The sequence below is a fragment of the Aotus nancymaae genome, unplaced genomic scaffold (assembly GCF_030222135.1).
Source record: "Aotus nancymaae isolate 86718 unplaced genomic scaffold, 86718_ANA_hifiasm-v0.15.2.pri h1tg000064l_1, whole genome shotgun sequence".
In the NCBI taxonomy this organism is placed as follows: domain Eukaryota; kingdom Metazoa; phylum Chordata; class Mammalia; order Primates; family Aotidae; genus Aotus; species Aotus nancymaae.
In genome coordinates, this window is record NW_026988479.1 from 9,947,807 (window position 1) to 9,973,339 (window position 25,533).

At 44.3% G+C, this 25,533-nt stretch overlaps 1 protein-coding gene across 3 annotated transcripts in view; it reads left to right on the forward strand.

The window, feature by feature from the left end:
* Window positions 1-25,533, forward strand: part of TXNDC15 (thioredoxin domain containing 15) — a 55,712-nt gene that overhangs the window by 26,143 nt on the left and 4,036 nt on the right. For 2 of the 3 annotated variants that reach the window (XM_012438228.2, XM_012438289.2), the window contains exons 3-4: window positions 16,781-17,268; window positions 22,550-22,713. In XM_012438228.2, the coding sequence (XP_012293651.1) occupies window positions 16,781-17,268; window positions 22,550-22,713 (652 nt within the window). Of the gene's footprint in view, window positions 1-7,255; window positions 7,355-16,780; window positions 17,269-22,549; window positions 22,714-25,533 lie in introns of those variants that run through there. The other variant, XM_012438401.2, reaches the window with a different exon arrangement.

The window sequence follows — 25,533 nt, forward strand, 5'->3', positions numbered from 1 at the left end:
TTTAAGTCTTTAATCCATCTGGAGTTAATTTTAGTGTAAGGTGTCAGGAAGGGGTCCGGTTTCCGCTTTCTGCACATGGCTAGCCAGTTTTCCCAACACCATTTATTAAACAGGGAATCCTTTCCCCATTGCTTGTTTTTGTCAGGTATGTCAAAGATCAGATTGTTGTAGATGTCTGGTGTTGACTCCAAGGCCTCTGTTCCCTTCCATTGGTCTATATTTCTGTTTTGGTACCAGTACCATGCTGTTTTGATTATTGTAGCCTTGTAGTATAGTTTGAAGTCTGGTACCATGATGCCTCCAGCTTTGTTCTTTTTGCTTAGAATTGACTTGGCTATGCGGGCTCTCTTTTGGTTCCATATGAAGTTTAAGGTAGTTTTTTTCAGTTTTGTGAAGAAGGTCATTGGTAGCTTGATGGGGATAGTGTTGAGTCTATAAATTACTTTAGGGAGTATGGCCATTTTCACGATATTGATTCTTCCTAACCATGAGCATGGAATGTTTTTCCATCTGTTTGTGTCTCTTATTTCATTGAGCAGTGGATTGTAGTTCTCCTTGAAGAGGTCCTTTACGTCCTTTGTTAGTTGTATTCCTAGGTATTTTATTCTCTTTGTAGCAATTGTGAATGGCAGCTGTCTTTAAGTCTGTTATTGGTGTATAGGAATGCTTGTGATTTTTGCACATTGATTTTGTATCCTGAGACTTTGCTGAAGTTGCTTATCAGTTTAAGGAGATTTTGGGCTGAGACGATAGGGTCTTCAAAATATACAATCATGTCATCTGCAAATAGAGACAATTTGACTTCCTCCTTTCTAAGTGGATACACTTTATTTCTTTTTCTTGCCTGATTGCTCTGGCTAGAACTTCCAATACTATATTGAATAGGAGTGGTGAGAGAGAGCATCCTCGTCTAGTGCCAGATTTCAAAGGGAATGCTTCCAGTTTTTTCCATTCATTATGACATTGGCTGTGGGTTTGTCGTAAATAGCTTTTATTATTTTGAGATACGTTCCATCGATACCTAGTTTATTGATAGTTTTTAGCATAAAGTGCTGTTGAATTTTGTTGAAGGTCTTCTCTGCATCTATGGAGATATTCATGTGATTTTTGTCTTTGGTTCTGTTTATGTGGTGAATTACGTTTATAGACTTGCATGTGTTGAACCAGCCTTGTATCCCCGGGATGAAGCCTACTTGATCGTGATGGATAAGCTTTTTTTTTTTTTTTTTTTGAGACGGAGTTTCGCTCTTGTTATCCAGGTTGGAGTGCAATGGCGCGATCTCAGCTCACCGCAACCTCCGCCTCCTGGGTTCAGGCAATTCTCCTGCCTCAACCTCCTGAGTAGCTGGGATTACAGGCACGCACCACCATGCCCAGCTAATTTTTTGTATTTTTAGTAGAGACGAGGTTTCACCATGTTGACCAGGATGGTCTCGATCTCTTGACCTCGTGATCCATCCGCCTCGGCCTCCCAAAGTGCTGGGATTACAGGCATGAGCCACTGCGCCCGGCCTGGATAAGCTTTTTGATGTGCTGTTGCAATCGGTTTGCCAGTATTTTATTGAAGATTTTTGCATCTGTTGATCATGGATATTGGTCTGAAGTTTTCTTTTCTTGTTGAGTCTCTGCCGGGTTTTGGTATCAGGATGATGTTGGTCTCATAAAATGATTTGGGGAGGATTCCCTCTTTTTGGATTGTTTGGAATAGTTTCAGAAGGAGTGGTACCAGCTCCTCTTTGTATGTCTGGTAGAATTCGGCTGTGAACCCATCTGGACTTGGGCTTTTTTTGGTTGGTAAGCTATTAATTGCTGCCTCAACTTCAGACCTTGTTATTGGTCTATTCAGGGTTTCAACTTCTTCCTGGTTTAGGCTTGGGAGGGTGTAAGTGTCCAGGAATTTATCCATTTCTTCCAGGTTTACTGGTTTATGTGCATAGAGTTGTAGTAATCTCTGATGGTGGTTTGTATTTCTGTGGCATCGGTAGTGATATCCCCTTTATCATTTTGTGTTACATCTATTTGATTTTTCTCTCTTTTCTTCTTTATTAATCTGGCTAGTGGTCTGTTTACTTTGTTGATCTTTTAAAAAAACAGCTCCTGGATTTATTGATTTTTTGATGGGTTTTTTTGTGTCTCTATCTCCTTCAGTTCTGCTCTGATCTTAGTTATTTCTTGTCTTCTGCTAGCTTTTGAGTTTTTTTATCTTGCTCCTCTAGCTCTTTCAATTTTGATGATAGGGTGTCAATTTTAGATCTGTCCTTGCTTCTCATGTGGGCATTTATTGTTATAAATTTTCCTTTAGACACTGCTTTAAATGTGTCCTAGAGATTCTGGTATGTTGTGTCTTCATTCTCGTTCGTTTTGAAGAACATCTTTACTTCTGCCTTCATTTCATTGTTCATCCAGTCAACATTCAAGAGTCAGTTGTTCAGTTTCCATGAAGTTGTGTGGTTCTGAGTTAGTGTCTGAGTTCTGAGTTCTAATTTGATTGCAGTGTGGTCTGAGAGACTGTTTGTTATGATTTCCTTTCTTTTGCATTTGTTGAGGAGTGATTTACTTCCAATTATGTGGTCAATTTTAGAGTAGGTGTGATATGGTGCTGAGAAGAATGTATATTCTGTGGATTTGGGGTGGAGAGTTCTGTAAATGTCTATTAGGTTTGCTTGGTCCAGGTCTGAGTTTAAGTCCTGGATATCCTTGTTAATTTTCTGTCTCATTGATCTGTCTAATATTCACAGTGGAGTGTTAAAGTCTCCCACTATTATTGTGTGGGAGTCTAAGTCTCTTTGTAGGTCATTAAGAACTTGCTTTATGTATCTGGGTGCTCCTGTATTGGTCGCGTTTATATTTAGGATTGTTAGCTCTTCTTGTTGCATTAATCATTTTGCCATTATGTAATGTCCTTCTTTGTCTCTTTTGATCTTTGTTGGTTTAAAGTCTATTTTATCAGAGACTAGGATTGTTTAACTCCTGCTTTCTTTTTGCTCTATGTTTGCTTGGTAAATCTTCTTCCATTCCTTTATTTTGAGTCTATGTGTATGTTTGCAAGTGAGATGGGTCTCCTGAATACACCACACCAATGGGTATTGACTTTTTATCCAATTTGCCAGTCTGTGTCTTTTGATTGGGGCATTTAGCTTGTTTTCATTTAAGGTTAATATTGTTATGTGTGAATTTGATCCTGCCATTTTGATGCTAGCTGGTTGTTTTGCCCATTAGTTGATGCAGTTTCTTCACTGTGTTGATGCTCTTTAACATTTGGTACGTTTTTGAAGTGGCTGGTACTGGTTGTTCCTTTCTATGTTTAGTGCTTCTTTCAGGAGCTCTTGTAAAGCAGGCCTGGTGGTGATGAAATCTCTGAGCAATTGCTTGTTCATAAAGCATTTTATTTCTCCCTCGCTTATGAAGCTTACTTTGGCTGGATATGAAATTCTAGGTTGAAAGTTGTTTTCTTTAAGGATGTTGAATATTGGCCCCCACTCTCTTCTGGCTTGTAGGGTTTCTGCCGAGAGATCCACTGTGAGTCTGATGGGCTTCCCTTTGTGGGTAACCCGACCTTTCTCTCCGCCTGCCCTTAGCATTTTTTCCTTCATTTCTACCCTGGTGAATCTGATGATTATGTGCCTTGGGGTTGCTCTTCTTGAGGAATAACTTTGTGGTGTTCTCTGTATTTCCTGGACTTGAATATTGGCCTGCCTTGCTAGGTTGGGGAAGTTCCCCTGGATAATATCCTGAAGAGTGTTTTCCAGCTTGGATTCATTCTCTCTGTCACATTCAGATACACCGATCAAACGTAGATTAGGTCTTTTCACATAATCCCATATTTCTTCAAGGCTTTGTTCATTTCTTTTCACTCATTTTTCTCTAATCTTGCCTTCTCATTTTATTTTATTGAGTTGATCTTCAATCTCTGATATCCTTTCTTCTGCTTGGTCGATTCGGCTGTTGAAACCTGTGTATGCTTTGCGAAGTTCTCGTGTTGTTTTTCAGCTCCATCAATTCATTTATATTCCTCTTTAAGCTGTTTATTCTTCTTAGCATTTCATCAAATCTTTTTTCAACGTTCTTAGTTTCTTTGCATTGGGTTAGAACATGTTCTTTTAGCTCAGAGAAGTTTCCTATTACCCACCTTCTGAAGCCTGTTTCTGTCAATTCATCACACTCAGTCTCCATCCAGTCTTGTTCCCTTGCTGGTGAGGAGCTGTGATCCCTTGGAGAAGGAGAGGCGTTCTGGTTTTGAGTATTTTCATCCTTTTTGCGCTGGTTTCTTCCCATCTTTGTGGATTTATCTACCTGTGGGCTTTTTGGTTGGTGACTTTCAGACAGGGTCTCTGAGTGGACATCCTTTTTGTTGCTAATGAAGTTATTTCTTTGTTTCTTAGTTTTCCTTCTAACAGTCAGGCCCCTCTGCTGTAGGACTGCCGGAGGTCCACTCCAGACCCTGCAGCAGTCTCTTGTTTTTGCTGATAACAGCAATCCAGAGCTGTTCCTATTTGGCAGTCTTGGATCCTACTTGACTCTGTCTTTTTAAAAAACAAAAACAAAAAAAGCAATGAAACAGACCTAGACAAACCTAACATGAAGGACAAACTAAACACCAGGAGTGCACGTGTTTGGGTGTATATAATAATTTCTTCCTCCCACCTTTTTTTATTATCCTTTCTAGCAGGAAGCCATGGGGATAATTTCAATTACTATCATACTCTTGTATGAATAATCCCAGGCCATATGTTACTGGCAGATTTAATTTTAGCCAAAGGAAGAGAATAGTCAGCTTTTCTCCCCTCACCCATAGAAATTTGAAAGAAACCAGGACAATTGTGAAGGCAGTTTTCTCACTGAAAAGAAGTGCATGTGCCAGCTGGTGGTGAGATAGTTAAATAAGGATTCTATCCTGTGGATTGTATTTGTTGTCATTAAAGGGGGTATATAGAGTATCTATTCAAAGATGCTCAAGCCTGTGATCCCAGCACTTTGGCAGGCTGAGGTAGGGGATTGCTTGAGCCTAGGAGTTTGAAACCAACCTGGGCAAAACAGTGAGACCTCATCTCTAGAAAAAAATTAAAAAATGAGGTGGGAAGATTACTTGAGCCCAAGGGGTTGAGGCTGCAATGAGCCATAACTGAGCAACTGCACCTGGGTGACAAAAAAATGGAAAGACAATTCTAACATCCAAATCCAGTTCTCACATCTGTAAGCGTATCTGTCCAAACATGGAGCTAAAGTTAAAAACACAGGAAGGGAAAGGACACAATAAAAAGGAAGGAACAGTAGTCACAGGGCATCCAAGTTGGGAGTATCCAGATCAGCCTCTTTTTCATTAATCATAAATCCCCTTGGTGCTCTGTCCTGTTGGCTTTTCATGCACCTTCAAATGATGTATGGGGATGAGAAAGTTAAAGGAAAGGTTTGTTATTTCACCGTTAGGGGTGAGGAGGGTAGTTAGCCAAATGATGACTAGTGATAAACTCTAGAACTGTGGGCTCTTTCATCCATGTCCATTGTCTCAGAGCCTTTTGGACCCACAAGATGGCACTTGAGGATCTAGTACAGCAAAACGATACCAACGAATTTGGAATAAAATAATTGGCTGGGAGCAGTGGCTCATGCCTGTAATCCTAGCACTTTGGGAGGCCGAGGCGGGCGGATCATTTGAGGTAGGAGTTCGAAACCAGCCTGACTAATATAGTGAAACCCTGTCTCTACTGCAAATACAAAATCAGCCAGGCGTGGTGGTGCATGCCTGTAATCCCAGCCACTCAGGAGGCTGAGGCAGGCGAATCGCTTGAACCTGGGAGGTGGAGATTCCAGTGAGCCGAGGTCGCGCCATTGCACTCCAGCCTGGGTGACAAACCGAAACTGTGTCTTTAAAAAAAAAAAAAAAAAAAGAGTAAAAGAATCATCCACAGGGTTAGATTAATGATGCATCTTTCTGGCCTAACAGCCTGTCTCTGATGGGCATAAAAATAAGGGGACTACGGCCACTCCCATCAGAATTGCATTATTCAATTAATAATGGCTACCACTTTGAAATGCTTCCTGTGCACCAGGGCACTGTGCTTATCACTTTACATCTCATTTCATCAATAAGCTGCTGTATTACTTCATCTCCATTTTACAGATGAAGACACTGAACTTTAAGTTACAAAACCTGCTGTGTACTATCACATGTGCTGAAGCCGGGATTCACCAAGTGGCGAAACAGTCCAGATTCCCCTGACCATTGCTATGTTAACCAAGAGATGATAGATGTATTTTAAATCAGTTTCTATTTTTTCAACCTTGTAGTTTTGGAAGTTGCACCCTGCACTGACTTAGCACTGGTGGCTGCTTAAAACTTGCATTATTCCATTTTAGCAGGCCCTCCCCACCAAAGTACCCTAATTACTGGTGTCATCCTCTCTATTCCCTCTGAGAAGTTTTTCCTAGACTCCCACTCTGTGCGTTTGGTTGGGAATGCAGAGCCCTGTTTCTCATCTCCCCATCTATGCTTTCTTCATTCTAAGCCCTTTCCTATCTACTTTATGCTGGAGATGGCTTCTCCTCCCCCATGAGCCAGAGCCAATGATGCTCATGGCGCCAACCACGCTTAAAGAGAACGAGATTGCCCTGCACGTGAATTAGTTAAAACCAATCTCTCCTGCCCTGAGTAGATTGGTAGGGTTAGGGTTGTCAGATGTCACAAAGTTACAGGATGCTTAAAGATAAGGCTTGTAGTAAAAAATATTATGTGAAATTCAAATATAATTGGGTAGCTGGTATTCTGTGTGGCAACCCTAGGTAGAAGAGCACGGGTAAGGCAAGATTATAAGATTTGCACACTCCAAAGTTTCTGCACCTCGATGGGACACTAGAACAGGAAGGCTACTGGGCCTTTCTGGCACTGGGAATGAAGCCTCGAAAACTCTTTAGGCGGGCACAGTGATCCAAGTAACCAAACCCTGACTTCCGCGGCAAGAAAGGAGGCCACGGGCCTCTGCCAGAGCCCTGCTCTGGACTCTGGGGTCAGCAGAGTTTAAAACGACCTGTGACGTCTGGCGTTTAGCTCTTAAAGCGGTCTCGAGTCCTGCGGCGACGGCCAGCGACCGGAGGCCGTCCGCCCGATTCCAAGATGGCGCTCGCCACAGCTGCCCGCTGTTAAGATGGCGGCGCGGGGCCGCGCCCGCGCTCCCACGCTCTCCTCCCCCAACCTTCCTTCGGCTGGCAGCACCACTCGCGTAGCCGTACGCCGGTTTCTTTTCGGCCTGGGCGGTGGTCCCGGCTGCCGGTCGACGACCGCCCCGCGTCATGCGGCTCCTAGGCTGGTGGCAAGTACTGCTGTGGGTGCTGGGGCTTCCCGTCCGCGGCGCGGAGGGTGAGTGGGGGCCGGGGCCGGGGCCAGGGGCGGTGCATGAGATGACTGGGCGAGCTGAGGTCCACCCGGGCGACGCTCTGGACCTGCGCGAAGGCCAGTGGTGCGCGCCTCGCCCCATCTTGGCGTCTTCCTGGGAGCTTCTACCCGGGCGCGTCTCCCCAACTTGTCTCCCAGCGCACCGCCCGCTCGTGGCCGGCGGGCTGGGGGCCGGCCGGCGGGCGGGAACCCGGGGGCTGTTGGGCCGCGTTCAGGCCGCCTTCAGCCGGTGGCTGGTAGCCTGGAGGGACCGTGCGGTAAGCGCTGCTGAGGCATACCCTCTGGTGATGAGCAATTTACTATTAATAATTATCATATCAAATACCGACATTTATTGTGGCGGTATTAGGAGCCAGGGCTTTATTTACATCATTATCCCATTTAATGCTCCCACAAACCCTATCAGATAGGTTCCGTTTAGTGTCTCCATTGCACAGATGAAGATGCTGAGGCTCCGAGAGACTAAGCAACCTGCCTGTTTGCGCTTCTGTTAAGTGGCAGAAGCCTGTCTCTCTGATGCCAAAGCCCGCGCTGGAGTCCACGCCGCTGGACCACTGTCTTAAGGAGGCCACTCTTGCTCAGCTGCCTGCATGAAGGACAGATAAGAGAAACTCGGGAGACTCCCGGTAACCCCAGCTTGCCGGTGGGGAAGGCAGCCACCCTGGAGGCATGGCGAGGCGGGGGAGTGGAGGCCCTACTTTCATTGCTCCTTCACCCCACTCCTCATAGTCCTGGTAAAGTCCAGACCCTTGGCCTTGCTTGTCATTCAGACCTTAACAGGAACAGGCAGGTCATTCTTTTTCCTGGGGTGTCCTGGATGGAGGCAGGACAGGAGACGGTTGTGGAGAAGGTTGAGTTATAGTAACACGATTACCATGAATGAAGGCACTCAACTGTATACCAGGTGCTGTGCTCAGTGCTTTACGAGCATCATCTTTGGGAATCTTTACTGTTTTGCTTTTGTTTTTTAAGAGATGACGTCTTGCTCTGTTGCCCAGGTTGGAGTGCAGTGGCATGATCTTGGCTCACTGTAATCTCCGCCTTCCGAATTCAAGAGATTCTCGTGCCTCAGCCTCCCGAGTCGCTGGGAATACAGGTGTCTGCCACCATGCCCAGCTAATTTTTGTATTTTTAGTACAGATGACGTTTCACCTTGTTGGCCAGGCTCGTTCTGAACTCCTGACTTCAAGTGATCTACCTGCCTCGGCCTCCTGAAGTGCTGGGACTACAGGCTTGAGCCACTGTGCCTGGCCTTACGTAATTTTAAAATGCATGTGCAGTAGATGTTATCGTTCTCCTTTTATGGAAGTAAACTGAGACTCAGAGCCAGTAAGTCCTTTGCCAAGGTCATATAGCCAGAAGTCTTTCAGCTTCACTTGTATTGCTGTGAAGATCAGGGTCTGGAGTGGGGATGGCAGGCTGACCAGGGAGACCAGTTAGGTGGCTACAGCAATTGCCCAGATGAAAGTTGGCTGTGGCCTTGGCTGAGAAGTGTTAGTTGGGATGAGCAAAGTGGATGGATTCTGGTTAAGAGGTGAGTTTTTTTTTTTTTTTGACACGGAGTCTCACTCTTGTCCCCAGGCTGGAGTGCACTGGCACAATCTCGGCTCACTGCAGCCTCCACCTCCCGGGTTCAAACGATTCTCCTGCCTCAGCCTCCTGAGTAGCTGAGATTACAGGCATGTGCCACCACGCCTGGCTAATTTTTGCATTTTTTAGTAGAGATGGGGTTTCACCATGTTGGCCAGACTGGTCTTGAACTCCTGACTTAAAGTGATCCTCCTACCTTGGCCTCCCAAAGTGCTAGGATTACAGGTGTGAGCCAGCGAGCCCGGCCTGCAGGTGAATTAATAGAACTTATTAATTCTATTTGCCTTTCCATCTCTTTTAATTGTAAGCACCAGTCAACATTATCACCATCATCATTACAGGCATTTATGGAGTGCTTAACCTGTGGCAGGGACCATACACATCTTTTCTCATTTAATCTTCACAGTGTCATTTTCTGCATTTTGGTGGTATTGTCTCCATTTGCTAAAGGAGCACACAGCATTGCCTATAGAAAATATGTATTGCTGTCCCTCCAATCCCTGGCTGTTTTTGATCCCTCATCATTTGGCTTCCCTGCCAGAAGCCATTGTGAAAACATCAGCAGCTGGTAGAGAGCCTTCTGAGAAAAGCTGTAAGGGGAAAGGTGCTGACCTAGGCTAGGGCTTCCTGGCAGAGTTGGCACAGTGCCCTCACACTTGTCTTTCATACAACATCTTTGCTGCCATTGATGCAATAATTATCACTTTATGTATAGCTCAAACTGCAGTCTCTTACGTTGCACTCTAGGCTGGGTGACAGGGCGAGACGCCGTCTCAAAAAAAAAAAGTAGCTGTGCATGGTGGTGTGTGCCTCTAATGCCAGCTATTTGGGAGGCTGAGGCAGGAGAATTGCTTGAACCCGGGAGATGGAGGCTGCAACAGTGAGCTGAGATCGTGCCACTGCACTCCAGCCTGGGCAAAAAAGCAAGACTCTGTCTCAAAAAAAAAAAAAAGGCACATTACCATCGGAGGGTTCAATGGCTGTCACGTAGTATGACATTTTTATCTTCATGTGGAATATTTCAGTGTTTCTTTTCCTCCTAATTCCTAAATGAAAATGTTGGTACCTGAAGGCATAAGATTTTTTTTGTTCCTAATCTGTACTGTGTACTTAAATATTTTTGCAAGGTGCAGGGGGGTGGAGGGGACAACACTCTTGAACTTAAAATACGAGCTCCATGCACCATTTACACTCCCTTTTGATTTTCTGCAGGGGCTGAGGGTGATCAGAGAGAACTGGATTATAGTTTGTGCCCTGACTTTTTTTCTCTTGAGGTTCTTCGTTTTGGCATTCTTCATTTACTTATGGAACCTAGAATGTTAATTAGGTAGCAAGAGCAAATCTCTGTAGAGCTGGGGTGTTTGAGAGTATGGCTGGACCCCAAACCTGGCATCCTTTCTTTTCCAGACTCTTAGCCTCTCTGGCTTCATTTCCTGCTCTGTCTTGTGGATGACACAGAATACATGTGTGTGTTTTTTTTTCTTCTGATTATAGAGGCAATACACATTTATTAACCAAAGGCTACAGAAATAAAAGGCTACAGAAATACCGCCAGTGTGATCCTGCCCCCCTTACGGAATTGGCAAAGCTCCCTTCCCAGGCATCCAGCACCTTATCTGGATTGTAGTCACAGAAGTGCTTGACCTTCTTCTAAAGACTTACCTTGCTGCCCAAGCCCTAAACTCTGCCCTATGTAACCTCCATTGCTACCTCTTCCTTCTTACCTGCTTTCTCTTTTTTTTTTTTTTGAGACAGAGTCTCGCTTTGTCACCCAGGCTGGAGTGCAGTGGTGCAATTCTTGGCTAACCGCAGCCTCCACCTCCCAGATTCAAGTGATTCTCCCACCTCAGCCTCCCAAGTAGCTGGGATTACAGGTGCATGCCACCATGCCTAGCTAATTTTTGTATTTTTATTACAGATCAGTTTTCACCATGTTGGCCAGGCTGGTCTTGAACTCCTGACCTCAGGTGATCCACCCTCCATGGCCTCCCAAAGTGCTTGGATTACAGGCGTGAGCCACTGTGCCTGGCCCCTTCTTACCGGCTTCCTCATCAGCTTTATGTATCCTCAAATTACTCCTATGTTCCAAATACCAAAATAGAAACCTCCCTTTGTCTTCCCTGCCCTTCTTTGCCCCCTTGATAGCTAGATTTTTGGAAAAAATTGTGTGTATTTGTCCATGTAGTTACCATTTTGGGTTCTCTGTTTCTTTATATAGATCCATATTTCCATCTGTTAACATTTTTCTTCAGCCTGAAGGAGTTCCTTGAAGATTTTTGTAATGTGGGTTTGCTGGTAATGAATTCTTTCAGCTTTTGTATGTCTGAAGAAGTGAAGAAGTATTTATTTCACCTTTTTTTTTTTTTTTTTGAGATGGAACCTCGCTCTGTAGCCCAGGCTGGAGTGCAGTGGCACTATCTTGGGTTACTGCAACCTCCGCCTCTGGAGTTCAAGTGATTCTCATGCCTTGGCCTCCCTAGTAGCTGGGATTACAGGTGTCTGCTACTGTCCCTGGCTAATTTTTATTTATTTTTTATTTTTAGTAGATATGAGGTTTCACCATGTTGGCCAGGCTGTTCTGGAATTCCTGACTTCAGGTGATCTGCCTGCCTTGGCCGCCCAGAGTATTGGGATTACAGGCGTGAGCCACTGTGCCCAGCCAAAAGAATTTTTTTTTGAGACAGAGTCTTACTCTGTTGCCCAGGCTAGAGTGCAGTGGCGTGATCTCTTGGCTCACTGCAACCTCTGTCTCTTGGATCCAAGCGATTCTCCTTCCTCAGCCTCCCAAGCAGCTGGGATTACAGGTGTGTGCCAGCTTCATTTTTGAAAGATATTTTTTCTGTATACAGAATTCTAGGTTTATTGGTTTTTTTCTTCTCTGATGTCTAAATTTGTCATTAATCTCATGCAGCGCAGTTTTTCATCTCAGGCACTGTAGTTTTTGTAGTCAGAGATGTGGCTCTTGCTTGCTTTGTTTCCACTGAGAAACCTGTTGTTATCCTTTGTTCCTCTCTACATAATATATCTTTTTTTCCTCTGGTTGCTTTTAAGATTTTTTTGTCACTGGTTTTGAGCAATTTGATTGTGATGTACTTTGGTGTAGTTCATTGAGTTTGGGTTTTGTTGAGCTTCTTGGATCTACTGATTTATAGTTTTCACCAAGTTTGGAAAGTTTTTGGATATGATTTCTTCAAATATTTTTCTGTTCCTCCATTCTCTCCTCTTGCCACCACTCCAGTTATCTGTACATTAGGCCTCTTGAAATTGTCCTACAGCCCACTGATGCTCTTAATTTCTTTCCATTCTTTTTTTTTCCTGTGTGTTTCATTTGGATAGGTTCCATTGCTGTCTTCAAGTTGACTATTTTCTTCTGTATTGTCTAATTTGCCATTAATCTCCTGCAGTGCAGTTTTCATCTCAGACATTGTAGTTATTATAATTTTCATCTTTAAAAGTACGATTTGGGCTCTCTCGGCCTTAGCGCCATTTTTTTTGGAAACCTCTGCGCCATGAGAGCCAAGTGGAGGAAGAAACGAATGCGCAGGCTGAAGCGCAAAAGAAAGATGAGGCAGAGGTCCAAGTAAACCACTAGCTTGTTGCACCGTGGAGGTCACAGGAACAGAAACATGGAATGCCAGATGCTGGGGATGCTGGTACAAGTTGTGGGACTGCATGCTACTGTCTAGAGCTTGTCTCAGTGGATCTAGAACTTCATCGCCATCTGATCGCCGACCACCTCTAAGACCCACCTTGCTCATAACCAAAACTGCCCATGTTGGTCCTTTGCCCTGGACCTGTGACATTCTGGACTATTTCTGTGTTTACTTGTGGCTGAGTGTAACAACCATAAAATAAATCACCTCTTCCGCTGTCTTAGCTGAAGAATTAAGTCGTCAAAAAAAAAAAAAAGTACGATTTGGGCTGAGCATGGTGGCTCATGCCTATAATCCCAGAACTTTGGGAGGCCAAGGAAGGCAGATCACTTGAGGCCAGGAGTTCAAGACCAATCTGGGCAACATGGCAAAACCCTGTCTCTAGCAAAAATACAAAATAATTAGCTAGGTGCAGTGGCTCATGTCTGTAATTCCAGCACTTTGGGAGGCCGAGGCAGGAGGCTCACCTGAGGTCAGAAGTTCAAGACCAGCCTGGCCAACATGGCGAAACCCCATCTCTACTAAAAATACAAAAAATTAGCTGGGCGTGGTGGTAGGCTCCTGTAATCCCAGCTACTCTGGAGGCTAAGGCAGGAGAATTGCTTGAACCTGAGAGGCGGAGGCTGCAGTGAGCTGAGATCGTACCACTGCACTCCAGCCTGGGTGACAGAGCAAGATTCAGTCTCAGAAAAAAAAAAGGTATGATTTAATCGTTTTAATTTTTATTTATTTATTTTTTTGAGACAGGGTCTCACTCATTCGCCCAGGCTGGAGTGCAATGGCTTAATATCGGCTCACTGCAACCTCCGCCTCCCAGGTTGATTTGATGTTTTTTAATATCTTATATCTTGGTATCTACTTTATTTTTTGAAAGTAATACAGTTATAATTATTGTTTTAATATCCTTGCCTGCTAATTCTGACATAGGTGCAAGTTTTGGGTTAGTGTTGCTTGATTGATTATTCTCATTACATGTCCTATTTTCCTGCTTCTTTATATGTCTGATAATTTTTTTTTTGCAGGAGACCGAGTCTTGCTCTGTTGCCCAGGCTGGAGTGCAGTGGCGCGATCTCGGCTCATTGCAAACTCTGTGCCCTGGGTTCAAGTGATTCTCCTGCCTCAGCCTCCTGAGTAGCTGGGATTACAGGTGTGTGCCACCATGCCCAGCTAATTTTTGTACTTTTAGTAGAGACAGGGTTTCACCTATTGGCTAGGCTGATATTGAACTCCTGACCTTGTGATCTGCCCGTCTCGGCCTCCCAAAGGGCTGGGATTACAGGTGTCAGCCACCACGCCTGGTCATGTCTGATAATTTTTTATTGGATGCCACACATGAATTTTACTTCGTTAAATGGTGGGTATTTTAGATTCCTTATTCTTTTTTTTTTTTTTTTTTGAGTGGAGTTTCGCTCTTGTTTTCACAGGCTGGAGTGTAGTGGCATGCTCTCGGCTCACTGCAACCTCTACCTCCTGGGTTCAAGCAATTCTGTTGCCTCAGCCCCCCGAGTAGCTGAGATTACAGGTGCCTGCCACCATGCATCGCTAATTTTTGTATTTTAGTAGAGATGGGGTTTCACCATGTTGACCAGGCTAGTCTTGAGCTCCTGACCTCAGGTGATCCACCCACCTTGGCCTCCTAAAGTGCTGGGATTACAGGCGTGAGCCACCACACTTGCCCCTGCTGTATATATTCTTGAGCTTTGTTCTGGGGTACAATTAAGTTACTTGAAAACAGCTTGATTCTTTCAGGTTTTTCTTTTAAGCAAACAAGCTAGCTGTGTTTTCTTTAGTTAATTGTGTCTCACTACTGAGGCAGGTCCCTTTGTGTACTCTACTCAGTGCCCTGTGAATTAAGAAGTTTTCCAGTCTAACTGGTAAGAAGAGGTACCGTTCCCGGCTCTGTGTGAAGTTGGGTACTGTTCCTTCTCATCCTTTCTGGTAATTCTTTCTCTGGCATTGGGTAGTTTACTCTTATGCATGTGCTGACCGGTACTCTGCTGTATACTTGAGGGGGGCCTCTACAGATCTTATGTAGCTTTCTCATCTGCAGTATTCTGTCCTGCAAACTATGGTTTCTTTGTCTCCTTGGACTCTTAGTTCTATCTCTTCAACTGGGAGAGTCTGCTGGGCTCTGCCTGGATTTCCCCTCCCTGCGCCACAGAGGGAATGTCCTCAAGGCAGTAAGTTGGAGTGTTGTAGGGTTCTCCTCATTTGTCAACTGTTGCTCCGACATCACTATCCTCTAGTACCTGATAACTAATTTCCCGAAACTGTTGTTTCATATATATTATCTGTTTATTTGGTTGTTTCAGTAGGGAAGGTAAATCTGGTTCCTGTTACTCCATCTTGGCCAGAAGCATCCCAGAGAATGTTTTTGAATCTCTGAATGAATCCACAGAGCTCTATGGCCCCAGTGTGAGGTAGATCAGTAGGGTAACTGTAGTTTATAATAACCTATTGTATATTTCAAAATAGCTGGAAGAGAAGAATTTGAATGATTCTAGCATGAAGAAAAGACAAATATTTAAGGTGATGGATATCCCAATTACACTGATCTGATATTTACAAATTGCATGAATATATTGATTGTCACACGTGCTCTGAATATCTGTTATGCATCAGCAACAACAAAAAGCTCTACAGGAATATTCTTTGAGATCTTATACAAATGCGCATACCTTAGGAAGCCCCCAGATCTTCCCAACTTTGAAGTCAGTTGGTCACTGACACTCCAGTGACATACTGCTGGCACGCAGAGCTCATCACACAGCCAGTGGTTCCCTAACCACATGGTGAGCTTTCCTGAGGGCTGCAGGCCTCATTGGTTTCTGCTGGTTGGTGCCTGGCATAAAGTCTGGCAGCTGGTGTTGAGCTGATAAGAGTTGGAGGGCAGGAGGCATTGCTACAGAGGTGAATGGAGATGGCTAAATGGATGTATGAGACTGCCTGAGACTCTTCCCTTATCTGAGCGTTGTGCCCAAGTCCCACCTTCTGGCTCCAAAGTGGGAGACAGTTCTCTTCTTCCTCCTGCTGCTGCCTCTGCACTGCTGAGCCTGTCTCCTAGCACTCCCAAGGACAGCAGCCCAAAGGTGGCAGGCAGGAGAGCAGAGTCCAGCTGTCAGAGGCCACCTCAGGAACGAGCTGCTGTGTGGCGTGAGTAGTGTTCTTTAGGCAGTGTGGCTCAGCATCCCCGAGGTATGATGGCAGGGAGCCTATGGCTTGTTCTGGAGTAGCAGCCAGAAGACTTTGCTCCTAGACTTGGCTCTGCTGCTTACCAGCTGTCTGCCATCGGACACTCTGCTGAGCCTCTCTGTGCCTTGCTTGGTTACCTGTTCAGTGGGCGTGATAACTCTTGTCTTCCCCGTCTCACAGAACTGTTACAGTATATGCAAAGATGCTTTACCCTAGTAGAATCTGGCATAAAACCATTATCATCTTCTTAGATATTATCAAACAAATGAAAATCTTACCAAAAAATGAAAGTTTTTATATTCTATTTTCCTAATTAGATGTCTGAACTGGAATGTTTTCAGTTATGATCTGCATGGCAAGCAGCAAGTTTAGGGCAGAGCTATGTGTTTGTCTGTCTATTTGACATTCGTTATTTTTTTCTTTTTCTTTTTAGTTATTTTGCTAGTTACCTATCACCTGGATGTTTGTTTATTTTTTGAGACAGAGTCTTGCTCTGTCACCCAGACTGGAGTGCAGTGGCATGATCTCGGCTCTCTGCAACCTCCGCCTCCTAGGTTCAAGCAATTCTTTTGCCTCAGCCTCCCTAGAAGTTGAGATTACAGGTGCCCACCACTATGTCTGGCTAATTTTTATATTTTTAGTAGAGATGGGGTTTTGCCACATTGGCCAGGCTAGTCTCGAACTCCTGACCTCAAGTGATCTGCCTTGGCCTCCCAAAGTGCTGGGATTACAGGTGTGAACCACCACACCTGGCCCTTTTTGACATTCATTAATCTATTAATAGTACCTGCTTGTGACCTTCCTAACCTGGGAGATGGTGAGTAGCTCTCTGATAGTTTAATGAAAGGAGACCTTTGTCTCCAAGGGGAAAATTTCATGTTGGAGGGGAAATGTAATTCTTTGGGGTTCATTTGTTTTGAAGTCAAATATGACTCAATGTGCTGGCATGTTTTAGTTGCAGAGGAAAGTGGTCACCTATGGTCGGAGGAGCAGCCAGCTCACCCTCTCCAGGTAGGGGCTGTGTACCTGGGTGAGGAGGAGCTCCCACATGACCCGATGGGCCAGGACAGGGCAGCAGAAGAGGCCGATGCGGTGCTGGGGCTGGATACCCAAGGCGATCACATGGTGATGCTGTCTGTGATTCCTGGGGAAGCTGAGGACAAAGTGAGTTCAGAGCCTAGTGGCGGCACCTGTAGTGCTGGAGGAGAGGAGGACTCAAAGTGTAACCTCCGAGAGAGCCTTTTCTCTCTGGATAGTGCTGGAGCACACTTCCCTGATAGAGAAGAGGAGTATTACACGGAGCCAGAAGTGGCGGAATCTGACGCAGCCCCAACAGAGGACTCCAATAGCACTGAAAGTCTGAAATCCCCAAAAGTGAACTGTGAGGAGAGAAACATTACTGGATTAGAAAATTTCACTCTGAAAATTTTAAATATGTCACAGGTAAGGAAAAAATATTTAGTGCTTTTCCTTTTCAGTACATTCATTTTATGATTAATACTCTATCCACTTTGAAATGGAAAGTCATAATCTTTATCATATTGTAAGCGAGATGGCATGTAATAGCTGCTTCAGTGAACATTGACTTTGTCCTCTGTGATGTTTATAGGGAAAGGAGGAAATATAACTAGTGTTGATTATGCTCTTCAGGTGGCCTAAACCTAGTCTTCCTTGGGCCAATCCCACTACCAAACCTCATGATAAAAATCCCAATGGACAGATAGTTGCTTGGCACCAAAATCATAGAATTTTTGTTTTTGAGATGGAGTTTTGCTCTTGTCCCCTAGGCTGGAGTTCAGTGGTGTGATCTCGGCTCACTGCAACCTCGGCCTCCTGAGGAGCTGGGATTACAGGCACTCGCCACTGCAAGTGGCTAATTTTGTATTTTTAGTAGAAATGGGTTTTCACCATGCTGGCCAGGCTAGTCCTGACTTCAGGTGATTCACCCACTTCAGCCTCCCAAAGTGCTGGGATTACAGGTGTGAGCCACCATTGATGAAAAGTTTCTCTTTCATCAGTGACTGTGGGGTGGTTGAGAAAACTAAAGTGTAGGATGCATTCATGCTGCTTATTAAGAGAAGTAAATCCTGACTCCAAGAACTGTGATTGCTTGTTGTCAATGAGGGCACAGCACCTGCAGTGCATATAGCTCCTCCAAGCACAGGGCTCAGTGCTGGCTCTGCATCCACTCCTGAGTCTGAGTTATGGATTAAACAGGTGGTGGTAGGAATGGTGTGCTCTTTTTTTTCTTTTTTTTTTGAGACAGAAGTCTCACTCTGTTGGCCAGGCTGGAGTGCAGTGGCATGATCTGGGTTCACTACAATCTCTGCCTCCCAGGTTCAAGTGGTTCTTCTCTCTCAGCCCCCTGTATAGCTGGGATTGCAGGCACATGCTACCATGCCCGGCTAATTTTTGTATTTTTAGTGGAAATGGGGTTTTATCATGTAGGCCAGGTTGGTCTTGAACTCCCGATCTCAAGTGATTCGCCTGCCTTGGTCTCCCAAAGTGTTGGGATTACAGACGTGAGATACTGTGCCTAGCTAGGATGGTGTACTCTTAAATTGACCTAACCTTTGGCCAAATACATTGATATGACTGCTTAGTTCAGACCTGAGATGATAGTTTGGATCTGAGATCATAGTCCTCTAATATTTCCATGTTAGATGGTTTGAGATGCATAGTTCAAAGGTGGGGACAACTGTCTGGACTCTGTGAGGACTTAGTACAGACATACCTCAGAAACACTATGGGTTTGGCTCCAGACCACTGTGATAAAGCAAATATTGCAGTGTAGCAAGTCACAGGAATTTTCTGGTTTCCCAGTGCATACAGAAGTTACACTATATTGTAGTTTATTAAGTATGCAGTAGCAATATGTCTAAAAAATGTATATACCTTAATTTAAAAATACTTCATTGCTAAAAAATGCTAACAATCATCTGAGCCTTCAATGAGCTGTAATCTTTTTGCTGGTCGAGGGTCTTGCCTTAATGTTGATGGCTACTGACTGATCAGGATGGTAGTTTCTGAGAGTTGGGGTGGCTATGGCAATTTCTTTGAGACAGAGTATTGCTCTGTCACCTAGGCTGGAATGCAGTGGTGAGACCATGGCTCACCACAGTCTTGACCTCCCAGGTTCAAGTGAGCCTCCCAAGTAGCTGGCACTACAGGCATGTGCCACTACACCTGAATAATAATAATTATTATTTTTTTCATAGAGACGGTGTCTTACTATGTTGCATAGGCTGGTCTCAAACTTCTGAGCTCAAGTGATCTTCCCGTCTTGGCCTCCCAAAGTATTGCAATTAGAGGTGTGAACCACCACGCCTGGCCCACACAGTTTTTTTCTTTTTCTCTTTTTTTTTTTTGAGATGGAGTCTCACTCTGTCACCCAGGTGGAGTGGAGTGGCATGATCTTGGCTCGCTACAACCTCTGTCTACCAGGTTCAAGCTGGTAGACACTTCAGCCTCTTGCTGAGTAGCTGGGATTACAGGCGTGCGCCACATGCATAGCTAATTTTTGTATTTGTAGTAGAGACAGAGTTTCACCATGGCCAGGCTGGTCTTGAACTCCTGACCTCAAGTGATCTGCCCACCTTGGCCTCCCAAAGTGCTGGGATTACAGGCATGAGCCACCATGCCCGGCCTTTGGCCCACAGTTTCTTAAGACAATGAAGTTTGGCACATTGATTGATTCCTCCTTTCACAAAAGAATTCTCTGTAGCATGCAATTCTGTTTGATAGCATTTTACCCACAGTAGAACTTCTTTCAAAGTTGGAGTCAATTCTCTTAAACCCTGCTGCTGCATTATCAACTAAGTTTATGGAATATTCTAAATCCTTTGTTATGATTTCAACAATGTTCACAGTATCTTCAACCAGGCATGGATTCCATCTCAAAAAACTACTTTCTTTGCTTATCCATAAAAAGCAACTCCTCATCTCTTCAAGTTTTATCATGAGATTGTAGCAATTCAACCCTATCTTCAGACTCCACTTCCAATTCTAGTTTTCTATTTCTACCACATCTGCAGTTCTGTCCTCCACTGAAGTCTTGAACTCCTCAAAGTCATCCACGAGGGGTGGAGTCAGCTTCTTCCAAATGCCTGTTAATGTTGATATTTTGACCACCTCCCATGAATCATAAATATTTTTAAAGTAATCTAGAATGGCAAATCCTTTCCAGAAGGCTTTCAGCTTATTTTGCCCAAATCCATCAGAGGAATTGCTATGACAACTGTAGCCTTATAAAATGTATTTCTTAAATAATAAGAGTTAAAAGTTGAAGTCCCTCCTTGATCCATGGGCTGCAGCATGGATGCTGTGTTAGCAGGCCTGGAAACAACATTCACCTCCTTCTGCATTTCCATCAGAACACTTGGGTGATCAGGTGCATTGTCAATGAGTGTAATATTTTGAAAGGAATCTTCTTTTCTGAGCAGTAGGTCTCAACAGCGGGCCTAAAATACTCGGGAAACCATGCTGTAAACGAATGTGTTGTCATCCAGGCTTTGTTGTTCCTTTTCTAGAGCACAGACAGTAAATTTAGCATAATTCTTAAACGCCCTAGGATCTTCAGAATGGTCAATGAGCAATGAGTATTGGCCCTGCAGTTGTGCATACCTGTAGTCCCAATACTTTCAGAGGCCAAGGTGGGTGGATTGCTTAAACCTAGGAGTTCCAGACCAGCCTGGGGAACATGGCAAAACCCCATCTCTACAAAAAATACAAAAATTTGCCAGGTGTGGTGGTGGGCACCAGCTACTTGGGAGGCTGAGGCAGGAGGATTGCTTGAGCCCAGGAGGTCGAGACTGCAGTGAGCCATGATTGCATCACTGTACTCCAGCCTGGGTGACTGAGTGAGACCTTGTCAAATAAATAAATAAACAAATAAGACACCAGTTGCATTGGCCTCTAAAAAGAGTCTGCCTGTCCTTGAGGCTGGGCATTGACATCTCCTGTCTAGCTATGAAAGTCCTAGAAGGTATCTTATTCCAATAGAAGGCTGTTTTATCTATATGAAGATTGGTTGTTGAGTATAGCCACCTTCATCAATTCTCTTAGCTAGATGTTGTGGGTAAGTTGTTGCAGATTTCTCTCTCTCTCTCTTTTTTCCATTGATCTTTGATGTTACTATGTTGCAGCTTCTTTATCAGCACTTGCTGCCTCACCTTGCACTGTTATGTTCTAGAGACAGCTTCTTTCTTAAACTTCATGAGCCAGCCCCAGCTAACTTCAGACTTTTCCTCTGCAGCTTCCTCACCTCTCTCAGCCTTTGTAGAATTGAAGAGAGTTAGAGCCTTGCTCTGGATTTAGGCTTTGGGTTAAATGTTGTGACTGGTTTGGTCTTCTATCCAGAACATTAATACTTTCTCCATATGAGCAATAAAGCTGTTTTGGTTTCTTATCATTTGTGTAATCACTGGAGTAGCACTTATTTTTATTTATTTTTTATTTTTTATTTTTGAGATGGAGTTTCGCTCTTGTTACCCAGGCTGGCGTGCAATGGCGCGATCTCGGCTCACCGCAACCTCCGCCTCCTGGGTTCAGTCAATTCTCCTGCCTCAGCCTCCTGAGTAGCTGGGATTACAGGCACGCGCCACCATGCCCAGCTAATTTTTTGTATTTTTTTAGTAGAGACGGGGTTTCACCATGTTGGCCAGGATGGTCTCGATCTCTTGACCTCGTGATCCACCCGCCTCGGCCTCCCAAAGTGCTGGGATTACAGGCGTGAGCCACCGCGCCCGGCCTGCACTTATTTTTATTTTTAAGCATCAGAGTCACCACGCTGGATGGAGTAGCATGCTAACTTCCTTTAAGAACTTTTCCTTTGCATTTGTAACTTGGCTGACTGGTGTTAAGAGGCTTAGCTTTCAGCCTTTCTCCTGTGTTGGTATTCGACATGCCTTCCTCACTAAGCTTAATCATTTTTGGCTTTGATTTAAAGTGAGAGATGTGCAACTCTTCCTTTCACTTAAACAGTTAGAGGCTACTGTAGGGTTATTAATTCACCTAATTTCAATATTGTTGTGTCTCAGGGAGTAGAGAGGCCTGACGAGAGGGAGAGATGGGGAACAGCTGGCTGGTGAAGCAGTCAGAACATAGACGTTTATCGATAAAGTTCACTGTCTTCTATGGGTGCAGTTTGTGGCACCCCAAAACAATTACAATAGTAACATCAAAGATACTGATCATAGATTAGCACAACAGATATAATAATAATGAAAAAGTCTGAAATATTGTAAGAATTACCAAATTGTGACACAGACACAAAATGAACACATGCAGCTGGAAAAATGGTGCTACTTGCTCCACGCAGAGTGGCCACAAACCTTCCATTTGCAAAAAATGCAGTGTTTGCAAAGTGCAATCGAGTGAAATGCAGTCAAATGAGGTATGCCTGTATTTGAAATGATGAATTATGAAAAATATTAAAATAAAGTTGCAATATTAGGAAAGTGCAGAGGAAAGTTTAAAACTTTCTGCTTAATTCGGCAAGATTTTTAAAAAGTGAAAGGTTATAACTTGTCATTTGATCATACCTCTTTGCTGATTCCTGGATTCATATGGTTCAAAGTCCGAAAGGTTCTTGAGGGTCCCTCCTCTCACTGCTCCCACCTACCCGTTCCTCTCCCTGGAGCAGAAGTGTGGCCTGTTTCTTGGATATCCTTTCAGAAAAATGTACATTTACTTCTGACTTTAATGCTTGTTTCTTTTACCACAGGACCTTATGGATTTTCTGAACCCAAACGGTAGCGACTGTACTCTAGTCCTGTTTTACACCCCATGGTGCCGCTTTTCTGCTACTTTGGCCCCTCACTTTAATTCTCTGCCCCGGGCATTTCCAGCTCTTCACTTTTTGGCACTGGATGCATCTCAGCACAGCAGGTATCTTCCCTTGGTGGGGTTTACGTCCATCCTCCTGGCTGATGGTTGCAGCTATTTAGAGGTCCTAATTAGATAAGTTAGAAGCAGAGGAGGGGGGCATGAACTTTGTCCTGGGATTGAAGGCAAGGCAAGAGTGATTAGTGAGGATTGTCATACTCCTGAGAGAGCTGGTGGCGTCACTTTGTGGAGGCCTCTTAAAGAAAGTGGGCTGTTCTCTGTGTGGTGGATTTAAAGGTGGCAGGTGATGGCACCTGATGGCAGGAGAGGGGCCAGAAGACTTTTGAGGGCCATGGCCAGACCAAATCAGCACAATTGGTATCACAGTAGGATATTCCTTTGTGACTTTACTGCAAAGGTTAAATCCCCATCCCAGGCAGCCTAATTCCCAGCACCCTGGTTTTGTGTCTACTCAGGATTTTTCTTTCCTTTTCTTTTTCTTGAGATAGAGTCTTGCTCTGTTGCCCAGGCTAGAGTGCAATGGCATCATCTCAGCTTACTGTAGCCTCTGCCTCCCAGGTTCAAGTGATTCTCCTGTCTCAGCCTCCTGAGTAGCTGGGATTACAGGCATGCACCACCATGCCTGGCTAATTTTTTTGTATTTTTTTAGTAGAGACAGGGTTTCACCATGTTGGTCAGGTTGGTCTCGAACTCCTGACCAACCTCGGAGTTGATCCACCCACCTCGGCCTCCCAAAGCACTGGGATTACAGGGGTGAGCCACCACTACCAGTCTCCTTTTCTTTTTCTTTCCTTCTTTTCCCTTTCCCTCTTTCCTTCTTTCTTTCCTCCGTACTTATTTTTGCAGTCATGTTCTGTAGTAGGCACTTGATCAAGTAATGAATTAATTTAGCTTTCTAACATGACATTTACCTTTGTTTTATATTTCTTATCATTCACTGGGTTTTTGTCCAGGCTGGCCTTGAACCTCTGGGCTCAAGCGATCCTCCTGACTTAACCTCCTGAGTAGCTGGGACTACAGGCATGCACCACCATGCTAGGCTTGTCTTTTTTTTTTTTTTTTTTTTTTTTTCAGAGTTTTCCTCTTTTTGTCCAGGCTGCAGTGCAATGGTGCAATCTCGGCTCACTGCAACCTCTGCCTCCTGGGTTCTAGCAATTCTCCTGCCTCAGTCTCCTGAATAGCTGGGACTACAGGCACCTGCTCCTACACCCAGCTAATTTTTTATATTTTAGTAGAGATGGGGTTTTACCGTGTTGCCCAGGCTGGTCTTGAACTCCTGGGCTCAGTTGATCCACCTGCCTCGGCATCCCATAGTGCTGGGATTACAGATGTCAGCCACTGTTCTTGGCCCAGGCTTATCTTTTCTAAGTGTTTAGTAAAGTAAGCTACAGAGAACTTTGTTGAGATGGTCTATGTTTCCCGTAAGTGCTATGATTGTGCCTGGGTTATAAATTGTTCTCTTCCAAGTCAGATGCTCCTTAGCAGGTCAGCCTCAACAAGGAGGTTGTGTGTGAATAAATCTAGAACATCTGAAAAATGGTCAGTTGGTGGTAAAATGAAGTTGAGTAAACTTCTGTTACTTTGTACTTGAGGCCAGTTGCAGAGGCTCACACCTGTAATCCCATCACTTAGGGAGGCCAAGGTGGTAGGATCGCTTGAGCCCAAGAGTTAGAGACCAGCCTGGACAAAATGGCAGAACCCTATCTCTACAAAAAAATGCAAAAAATTGGCTCAGGATGGTGGCACCTGTGGTGCCTCAGCTACTTGGGTGGCTGAGGTGGGAGGATTGCCTGAGCCCAGGAGGCCAAGGTCACAATGAGCCATGATCCTGCCACTGTACTCCAGCCTGGGCAACAGAGTGAGACCCTGTCTCAAAAAAAAAAAAAAAATTGTACTCCACTGATATTCAGTGTGGGACTATAACTGTAATCTGTTTACCTGAATCTGTTTATGAAGAAGGAAATTATCCGACAAATTAGTAATTTTCATATAGGTTTTTGGGTGATATCTAAGTGTCTGGGCCCAACGGCGCAGACTGATTGGAAGGACAGATCACGTCAGTGTCCAGCTTTGGTGGGGCCTCCACTGCCTCCGGGCATACTTAGTGCTCTTTGGTTCTGGGTCTCACATTGTCCCTCCTGCCCCTCCAACTCCCTCCCCAACCTGCTTTCTTCTTTCTTTCCCTCAGCTCCATGTTGCACCTGGTACGGCACCTTAATTATGGAGACTAAAGCTCTTGCTCTTATTATATGGGCTGGGACATGTTTGCTTCTTATGTTAATATTTAAGTTACAGCATGTGTACAAAATAAAAAAATTCTGGTTATACAATATTACTATTTTACTAATGCGCAAACTGAGGCTTAGTGAGGTTAAATAATCTGCCCTGAGTTCACATTGGTTCATGGCAGAACTGAGGCTTAAACCCAGAGTGTTTTGACTCAGGAGTTTATCACTGTTAGTCTGGATTATGTAAAGGGGAAATAAGCCCGCATAGTCATATTACTTCCAAGCAAGTCATCTTGCCCTGATTGTGAACATCCCTGTGTGTTTGTTAGATCATATACTCCCTTGTGTCAGCTTACCAGACTAATAGCCTTCCATAAGTTGATCTTTTTTGAGGGACAGGGATGGGCATTCTGAAGAGTTGGAATTTTTTTCTGTCAAGTAAATTGACACAGTGTGCTTTGTCCATGAATTAAGAGTTTTCTGGCCGGGTTTGTTTAGACAGGAATTTAACTAGTGGAATAATTGTGTCATGGGCAGATCTATATTGTAATTGAAAGCAACTCAGATTACAGAAAAGGAGTGCCCCCAGGCATGATTTATAAGCAAAGAGGTCAGAAACAAGCCAAAATTTCAA